Source organism: Macadamia integrifolia, chromosome 8, assembly GCF_013358625.1.
Source record: "Macadamia integrifolia cultivar HAES 741 chromosome 8, SCU_Mint_v3, whole genome shotgun sequence".
Taxonomy (NCBI): domain Eukaryota; kingdom Viridiplantae; phylum Streptophyta; class Magnoliopsida; order Proteales; family Proteaceae; genus Macadamia; species Macadamia integrifolia.
In genome coordinates this window covers 11629992-11640288 of record NC_056564.1, presented here as the reverse complement: position 1 = coordinate 11640288, position 10297 = coordinate 11629992, and the positions used below count along the sequence as shown (strand labels likewise).

The window sequence follows — 10297 nt, the reverse complement described above, 5'->3', positions numbered from 1 at the left end:
TTTTAATAAATATGTAGAGGGAAAAGACTACTATACAGATATGATTCCTCTCCACAGAGCTCAAGGACCAGAGAGTGATCCTAGGGTTGAGATGACCTAGGGACATGTGCCCAAGTCCTTCCAACCCTAGGATCACTCTTTGATCCCTAGGTTCTATGCAGATGAGTCGAATCCCTACTACACTACCCCTTGTACATATTCTTTTATACCTCCCTTTTTTTTTTTTTTTCTATAGAAAAACTAATATTAAAAATCATAATTTACTAACTTATACCTTTTTTTTTTTTTGAGACCTTTATACCCTCTTCACATAATAAACATTAAACAATGGAGTCAATATTGACATTTTATCTTTGATCATGTGGGTCCCATATGAATGATACCATTTCTTAATCCCTCATTGGTGAAGTGTCCAGATTCCTCTTGCACTATGCGATTTAAAAAATCCAATGGGAGAGAGAGAGAGAAGAGAGAGAGGTGAAATTCTGTCTAGGCAAGGAAACTGACAGAATTTTCTTTTTGTTTTCACAATATTTCCATCTGCTTTGGATCCTTTACAGGAGAATCTAAACAAGCCTTTTTTCCTACTTCTAGTCTGACAGAGCAAAGAGTAGGCTAAACCCCACCTTATATATAGTGTGTGTGTGTGAGAGAGACAGAGAGAAAGAGAGAGAGGCGAAGCTTCTCTTCTTCTCTGCGACTTCGTGGGGGTATTTCTTTGAATCGAGAGAGCGACATAAACCCTAACCCTAATTGAAGCTCGTTGGGAAAACCTACGCATTCCTTTGTTTACGAGGAGGGGAGAGGAAGGAAGACAAAGTCCTATTTCGCAGAAGGAGATGGGTAAGAAGAAGAAGAGGCCTTCGAAAGTTTGGTGTTATTATTGCGATCGGGAGTTTGACGACGAGAAGATCCTTGTTCAGCATCAGAAAGCTAGGCACTTTAAATGCCATGTCTGCCATAAGAAGCTCTCAACTGCAAGTGGAATGGCAATACATGTTCTTCAGGTCCATAAGGAGAACGTCACAAAGTTCGCCTCTAAACCCTAACGTAGAAAAAGATAGAAAAAAAAAAAAAATCGTTTTGCCTGAAGTGATTCGTTGTTGTGTTCTCTTGAAATTGTGTCTGGGTTCTTTTGCGATAGATATTTTATTCCATTAGATATTCTTATTGCTGGTTTTCTGGTTGATTACCGTTGCATCATGGTGCAAATATGGTTGTTTTCGAGGGTTCTTCGTATCCTCTAGAATTTGTTTACATGCCAAGGTCACAAATTGTGCCAGTTGGAACCGCTATTGTATTTCTTCTGCATCATGATTTTCATCTTGTTGTGCCTCTACTTATTCTCCCGCATACCTTTTGCGAGAAAATGGATGAACTGTATTGCTGCGAAGGCAACAGTTCATCAGACTGCAGATATGCAGTCCAAAAGCCATGAAGATGTGTGAACGAGAAGAAGCTGCCACACAAAAGTCTAAATGTGCTCACTGTTATACCAGTTACTTTGGTTTTACGTACCTTATGATGGTTGTTCAGTACTGCCTGTGGTATGGCAGTTTATCCATCTGTTCTTTCCTATATTACAGGCATAAGATACTCATTTTTCAATTGATGATAACTAGGAAATTTGGGTGTCTGATATAGTTGGTATTATTAGAGATTGGGGAGGGTGTAGTCAACGAAAGGTACTCTCGCCATGTGGTTTCTTGGGGGGGTGGTGATATGATGACAGTGGAATTATGGCCAGGTTTTTCTGCGATGCAGATGGCAGAGAGCAGTCCATGGTGATTTTTTATCTTATCAGAAGGGCTAAGTTCTTGGTTTCAAATTGACTTGTTTTTGTTTAGAAGGAAGCCTAGGTATGCTAATGAGTTGGAAGATCTTAGGTCTCAGTTGGGTTATGTTTTGGGACATCAGTGCTGTTGTACTCTAGCCTCAAGTGGGATTGATGCAGGAGCGCTTCCATGGATCGGGCAAACCGTTTGGGAACCCAAACCGAGAACAGGTCCACATTTGGGTCTTTGGTCTAGTAGAATATTTTAGAATTTTATTTATTTATATTTTGATATTAGCATTTATTCTTTTTATTTGGGTAAGTTAAGTAGAAGCTAGTAGTTTCGTAGTTGTTTTATTTTCCTATTTGGAATTGGTTTCTAGTTTTAGTAGTTTTAAATTCTTATATATATGCTGTAAGCCTGGAACTACGATAGATTTTTTCAGATTGAAAGAATGAATAATTGAGTTTTGTGGAAGCCTGTGCGGCTGTGTGCATGTGCGATTTCCTTCTCTCTCCGGCTCTGCCCCCCCCCCCTTTTCTGTTCAATCTCCCTTTCCCTCCCCTTCTTCTTCATCCTTCTTGCATCTTTGTCCCTTTTCTTCTTTACTCTGTTCTGTTTTGGGTGATGATTACAGCCCATATATAATGGGTCGATCTCTCTTGATACTTCTTTCCTCTCCAGATTTTAGGTACAAACTGCCTTTCCATAGGCGATTCAACCCTCCAAAACTTAGGTCCAAAGCCCTCTTCAATCTTGAGATTCCATCACAACTCAGACCTGCGCTTATGTTCTCACCGCTAGGTACAAGTTCAGATTAAAAACACATACTCTTCACTTGGTGTTTAGGTAGTACCTGGATTTCAGAGGGTCGATTGTTGTGAGTTGAATCCCAAAGTCCCAATCTTGATCGATCCTATCTCGAGGGAAATTTTCTGTTCGAAATGAAACCTCTGCTGGTTCTGTTAATGCAAGGAAGAAGACAACCCCTCTGCTTCCACGATTCCTTTCTTTCCTTTATTAATAAACCCTTTTTAATTCCCTTTCCCATATTTCCCCTGCCTTTATACCCAAGTCCCTTCTATCCGTATTTTGTTTTCCCTTCCAAGATTACCCTCCTCATTCATACCGTCTATTCCACTGATTTACTTCCCTTTTGTAGCCTTGACTTACAATATTACCATTATCATGATTATTTGAGTTTCTTTGATTGGGTGGGCCCATAAGCGATTCAAATCGGGTTTCGTAACCTCGGATCCAATATCAAGTTATTAAGCTCATTTGTACTTATACCTTTTGAGTTCTTTACTTGGTGTACGAAAATGAAACCAAATTCACACTGAGGATAATTTTGACCTTCCAAAAATACCCCCAAGACAAGGTGATGGAGAATAGTCATAAAAGGACTTAAAAATCCATAAAATTGACCACGTTGTTCCAGATGTGTAATGTGAGTGAGTCAAATATTGACTTTTTGAAGAAACATCATGAGTTGGAGCTTGAGATGCTTCCTCATCAAACCTCCTTGGTTGGAAAAGTTGACCATGAGTCTTGTGATAATATAGCACCAGATAATCATCAGAAATATTCCTTTGTTCAATCTCATCAAATCCCCAAAAGAGTTGAGCAAGGGTGAAATAGTTTGAATTGGAATGATGAACATGATTATAGGCTCTTATTCGTCAATAGAGATCTTTGCTTGGATCAAGTCTTCTCTAAGTTTGCAGCTACATGATATTTGGGGGATCAAATCTATTTGGAAATAGAAATATCTTGCGGAAAAGTGTTGACATTTGTGGAGACATGATAAAAACACCAATGTGATGGATATATCTCATAAATGCTGGAAATTTAAAGTAAACTATTGGAAAGGAGATATTAAGAGTTCATAAACATACCTAGAAACCTTCACATGCACAAAAGAATCATTTATGCTGTTTTAGGAGACCAATACATATTTAGTGATGTATGTTATTCTTCATGTTTGGAATAGTAAATTTCGTTCTGCGCAAAGTATGAATTTTCTTCTTGATTATCAATTGTTGTTCCTTGTGATTGTAAAGAAATTACACAATCAACAGATTTTGCAAAATGGAAATTCAATAATCAAATGAATTTTCTTCTTGGACAGAATATTTTTTGTTATTGCGAAACCACTGAATAGATTCCAGGGTTTAAGCATTGCTGTTCTGGCAATGACTTATTGGCTGTAGAAACTTTGTGTATTTATTCATACTTTAAGCATTGCTGTTCTGGCAATGCGAAACCACTGAATAGATTCCAGGGTTAAAGCATTGATGTTCTGGCAATGACTAATTATCTTGTGAAATACTGTGTTGACTTATTGGCTGTAGAAACTTCGTGTATTTATTCTTATTTTAAGACATGGGAAATGTTCTTCTGTGGATTTTCTTTTATTTGGCCATTAGATTTCTTTTGTCTTATATAATAATATTACAATGGGAGTTGGTGTATTCTTTATGTCAATTATTTTGTCATTTTGGCCAAAGTTCCTTAATTTTGATCAATACAGGGTTCCTAATGCTAAACCTGAAAGAGAATCAACGGAAATTGAGATATTCGGAATGCAAGGGATCCCACCTGATATTTTAGCGGCACACTATGGAGAGCAAGGTAATTTTAATGAATGCAGTCATTGCCAAGATGTAAGAAGTTGGGATCTGCATCTTGTGTTGTGTGAGAGGTTTTTTTATTTTTTTTTATTTTCTATAGATTCTTTATTTTGTACATTGCAGTCCATGAGGTGTCTGTAGATGGGCACACCTAGTTGTGCCACTTGGAATGGTGATGTGGAAATTGCAACCATTGGATATCTAGGGAATCATGTGTCAAATTTCTGGTTCAAATTCAGCCATAGACACTCCCATATATTGGCATGCAGCCATACACTTTCTCAGTAGTCCTGGATTTTTTAGCTCTTTAGTTTTCCACTTGGCCAACTTGGTTTACTCTGAAACTTAACATGTGAGCATGGGAACTTGGTGTCCACTTGTCCACAAAATTTCAGCCCCATCCAGCTTGGCGCGTGGCAAAGTTGGGTGCCATCCATAGATACCTTATGGAATCGGTCATCTGTAAAACCTGTTCCTTTGTTGAAAGTCTCTGCCGTGCTTAGATATTGTCTCCATTTTCACCATCTATGAATCTTATTATTTTATCAGGAAGGATGGTTGATATGTAATGGTTCTTGGACTGGAGTTAGTCTTTTAATTTACTAAAACCTTCTGATGAGCATGAGAAAAATTCGTTGCAGATGAAGATGCCCCATCAAAAATGGCCAAACTGGAGATTCCAACCCCAAAGCTTGGTGGTGTGGTCCCAGGAGCAGTAGGTGTTGGCTTTCCTCCGCAGTCCACTCTAGGTGCAATGCAACCAATGTATGCATTTCTGTCTTGGATTTAACATTTCTACTGCTGATTTGAGATATCCTTATTCTTGGTATAATATGGCCAGTGTGAACTCTTTTATTTTATGGTATCATATCAAATTTTGGTTGAATTAAGTGGAAGACAAAAAATTGCAGTAATAGGCTGGAGTGGCTGAAACTGAAGAGGAAATCACAAATATTTAGTTTTGGCCGTGACTGAAATCAGAAGCAGAACTAAAAATCTGATTTTGTGTTTCCTCTAGAATGTATTTAGTTGCTGCTAGAAATTAGCTAATTAAATTTATTGTCCACTATCTTGCGGATTTATATATAAATTGGAATTATCTTTTCCTTAAATTATTCTATGCGATCACATTAATTAATCTCTGCTTTTGTTTATTTATCTTTGGCTACAGTTACAATTCTGCGTTAGCAATGCCTCCTTCAGGTTGGCCAGTTCCTCCTCGCCCACAACCTTGGTTTCCACCGCATCCAGCACTTTCAGTACCTCCTCCTGCACCTGTGGGATTGGCACAGCAGCCTTTATTTCCTATACAGGCTGGGCAGCCTCCTCTTTCATCCACATCTCCACAGCAACCACCTTTTCCAATCACGCCACTTGGATTACCCTCATCCACCCCGCTTGTTCCTGCTGTATCTCAACCTTTATTTCCAATTAGTGTGAGTGCTACTGCCCCAACTCATAGTTCACCGTTTTCAGCCGCTGTTCTTTCAACGACAACTCCACCGAGTGCGTCTGCAGAGCTTAAAAGCTTGGTTGACACATATTCAAGTGTGAACACTTCTACCGCAAATAGCTACCATGTCCCAGCTGTTCAAGGTTTTGATTCTCTTCTCTCTTAAGCTCCATATTGATTTTTTTTAATTTACTTGAATTGCATATTAATGCCATAGGGGATTCTACTTTTGCATACAAATATTTTTTGGTAAACATTATTTTTTTTTTTTTAATTTACTTGAATTGCATATTAATGCCTCAGGGGATTCTACTTCTGCATACAAATATTTTTTGGTGCACAAATGTTTACACATCCTTAAAAAAATATATTTCTATATGTTTGTACACCTTTTTTGCAAGTTACGTATTGTGTATGAGTTTGTTTTGTATCACTATTCATCTTCAAATGCATATCAAGATGGATCTGCAGGTGATGGACTATATCTCTAAGATTCTATATCAAAGGCCGATATTTCCTAGAACTACCAATTAGATCTAATGACAACATTTCTCTCAGAGAAAGAGAGAGAGAGCTGCTGTGCTGTTCCAATAAGGACGAGAAGAATTAGTTGGAAAAGAAGAGGAGAGAGAATAGCGAGAGAAAGAGTGAGAATCTTCTTACTAAAATTGGGTGTAGAGAGAAAAGCCAGCCTGTTGCACCTTCTTTGGTAACAAACCAAAAGAACCCAAAATTTTCCTCCCAACTAATCCAATAAAACAATTAAAAAAGGGGGGGGGGTACATCTATTTATAGAAGAAGTCCGAAGGAAATCTAGAACTCTTGGAGAGATAATACACTAACTTTACTTACTCGTCAGGACTTTAGTTTTGTTATTAACGCTAACAACTTATAGCTTATGTTTGACAAGAATATCTTTTAAAACTTGAAGGACTCCTAATCAACTCTACCCAGAGAACAACCCAATAACCAACTGTCGAAAATATTCATGGGACCCCCACCAAACATATTCCATGACCTGCTTATCTCCCCTTTCACATATGTAAAAGTACATACATACCCTTGATTACATAATTAATCCTCACATACATAAGAGAAGATCTGGCCCGTCCATTGGGTATCCCAAGATGCTCCCACATCAAGTTACTTTTGTTCATCAATGCCACTTGATTATAAAATGATGATATCTTTCCCAGAATTCTAAGTTTATTTATTTTTTCATATTGTATGATCAAAGTTAAGAGTGATGCATCATTGCATTGGTACTGTATTATTTATTTTTTATTTTTTTTATTGTCAGCCAATTGGTTGCTTTTGAAATTGCAGCAATTTTTTTTTTTTAATGTAAATGAAATTACAGCATCTTGCTGTGGAAGATATTCTGCCAGTTAATTGACCTAAAAAGTGTTGTGCCGATTTAAGTGTGGTATCTTCTTTCTATATGTTGTGGTTGTGGCTTGCGGTAGTTGCTGGAAATCACCTCAAGTGGGTAAGTGGCAGCAATACTTTTTCCTTTCTTGTTTTTTTGGGGGTTGTGGGGGTGGGAGCATCGCTTGCAGAGTATAGTACAGCTGCAGGATCGCTAGATGAGTAATTCTGAACTTTGGCAAAAAATGTTTAGCAGTATAGGACATACTGCTGGAGATCACCTTGATTGAGCAAGTGACAGCAATACTGTCAATGAAGTCGGAGCAAAAGTGTAATATGAGACTCGGAACAATTCAGGATAATATTAATTAACAACAGATATTGAAGAGAAACTTTATTCAAGTTTAATTATAACAAAAAGGAATTAAGAACAAGAGGTAAAATCTGTAGAAGACGGAATAGATTAGAAGCATTAAGAGTAGATAATTAGAGAGAGAGAGGTCAAGGGATGTCTCCAGTTGGCGCAAACCAATTGGTTGTGAAGAATATATTTTCTGTTATGGTGGAACATACTCAATTACAAAGAGAATTTTTGCTTTTCCTGATGACCAGACCATAGGATTCTCTGCTAGCTGTGAGAACTCTCTCTCTCTCTCCTCATGTTGATATGGTATTTTCTTAGGAGTTTCCAGATGTCCATAAAAATCTGTTATCTAGACAATGATTGTAGAGATAGAATAATAATTTAAGGAAAAGGACCAACGTAAAAAGTTGAAGGGAGAGGGATAGGCAACCGCTCGTGTGCGGTAAGCTAGCAGGTGGCACCAATGTAGGCATGGGGTGGGCAATGGGATTCATTTTAAAGGAGGAAAAGGAGAGAGAGTGAGAGAAAGAGAGAGAGAGTAGGCACTAGCTTGCAGTATGCGGCAGTGTCCCCAGCCTTTTCCCAAAGTTGAAATATATGCTTGAAAGGATGGTGAACTTCTTGACAAGGTCATGCATTTGATACTATATCCAACGGATACTTCATATGAGTGTTGAATTCATATTCACCAAGGATTTGGTGTCAAACTTTGAATCTGATTTAAGTTTTTTTTAATGATTTTACAAAAATATAAATAAATATAATCTGTATCACATATTAGGAATGAAAATAATTATATATAGTATTAAAATACCAAAACAGATATATCAATTTACAAATTCGTATCTGATTCCCATCTGGATACCAATAGATATCTAATTTGTACCATGTATCTAATTATCCAGACAAATATCAAGGTAAGCAATTGTGAATCTGAATTGAATTTCAACTATCCATTTAAGATGTTGTAAGTGTTTGTTTTCAATTCAAAGTGATGTGATTATGAGAATACACTTTTTAGGGAGGTTTACTGTCAATGTGAGTTTTTTTTTTTTTTTTTTGTAAATTTGATGTTATGCCAAGTCTTTTCTTTGTGCTGTATGGTGCTTGATGTTTTCTATTTCTGTTGCTTTTGCTGTAGGTGGTTCATTTCTCAATTCACATACATATGCTTCAGGTCCAAATACTGGTGGTCCTTCAATAGGGCCGCCTCCTGTGATAGCTAATAAAGCTCCGGCAACCCAACCAGGAGCTAATGAGGTTTATTTAGTCTGGGATGATGAGGCAATGTCCATGGTTAGTAGTTTTTCCTTATTCTGTTTGTTACAGTTTCAATGAATTTATTGATTTGAGTTATGATCCTGGTCCCACTCACTCAAGAAAATTTCTGCTGATTAAATGTGTTCATTTTATTACCAGGAGGAAAGAAGAATGTCCTTACCAAAGTATCAGGTGCATGATGAGACTAGCCAGGTAAGTTGTTACTGTATCTCCCCTCTTATTCTTCAAATGGATATGCGAGTTGCTTTGCACATCCGAATGGATGGTAAGGCTTTATCTTTGCTGCTTTCAGATTCAATTATTCAGACATTCTTACATATGTTAGTGGTACTTTCAAATGAATACTGGGCCTGAATTTTTTTCCGTGTTAAATAAGAACAACCTTTGAAAAGATCCTATGGGCCCTTTAATCAAATATCACTCTAGTTCTAACTATGCTGGCCGAGGGGGCATGGTGCTATATTTAACTGCCACTCTGCGGTTTGCAAGCAATTCCACGGATTTTTTGGGCATCAAAAGATTCAAGTAGGTATTCACATTATCTTTGCTGGTAGTTAGTATTTACAAATCTGACAAGCATGTTGCGATCAGCTGGAGGTTTCTTCAATCGGTCCACGCGAAAAAAAATAGTGTATGTATTTGCTTTGTTGAAAATTTTAATTCTCCCTATGATTCATTACAAAATGTGGGGGTTTGTGAGGAACAAGAATATTTCCCACGGGATTTTTCAATTCATAGCATTTCTTGTTATCTTTTTGATCGTACAGTGCATTCAGACTTGGCCCAGGTCAGCTTCTGTCTATTTTGTCACTGGGGAATGACTGGTGGTGAGAATTTATCTCTGATTTTCAGTAGTGTGGTTTCATTTTTCAGATGAACTCAATTGATGCTGCCATTGACAGAAGGATATCTGAAAGCAGGCTTGCTGGTCGAATGGCCTTCTAGTTGCACCATGGTAGAAGGTGGATGATCTATATAGAACTTCTCCAGAGGGCAAGCTTTCTCCATGAACCATAGAGACCAGAATCCCAAGAGTAAAACCAGTCTTACTGTGTTCTTTTGGGACGGCACCACTGGTCACCAAAATCAACTCTGTTGTATTCATTCAAACGGAGATAGAATATAGAAACCATTTTTTTTTTAAATATTTGGGGGGATCAACTTTCTGAGAGATGTAATAACGTTTGATATGCTTTTATTCGTTTCTTGGATTTCATTTTTAACTATCCTTTTTATTCTAGTGTTAACTATAATTTTTAGAATCATTTTTTTAATTTATCGTCAGGTGTGCTTTCGTTGAATTGTTCACTCTTCTATCTCAGGACCTGCTTGATTTTGTTTCTTCTGTTTAAACGGAAAAACCGTTTCTATGCGAAGAAATGAATTTTTGATTTTTTGTCCTTTTTTAGTCTAGTGTTAACTA

General features: G+C 37.4%; 1 protein-coding gene across 2 annotated transcripts; it reads left to right on the top strand.

Moving 5' to 3' along the window:
* The first annotated feature begins 578 nt into the window (after nt 1-578).
* LOC122087064 (protein SUPPRESSOR OF FRI 4-like) lies at nt 579-10097 on the top strand. Of its 2 annotated transcripts, XM_042656045.1 has the most exons (7): nt 585-1030; nt 4309-4409; nt 5050-5173; nt 5580-6004; nt 8735-8889; nt 9013-9066; nt 9748-10097. In XM_042656045.1, exons 1-7 carry the CDS (start codon nt 840-842, stop codon nt 9817-9819), a joined length of 1122 nt encoding a protein of 373 aa, XP_042511979.1. In that variant the 5' UTR covers nt 585-839; the 3' UTR covers nt 9820-10097. The 2 variants fall into 2 exon arrangements, with proteins under 2 accessions (XP_042511978.1, XP_042511979.1); XM_042656044.1 differs by having other exon boundaries at nt 579-1030; nt 9013-10097.
* The last annotated feature ends 200 nt before the right edge of the window (nt 10098-10297 follow it).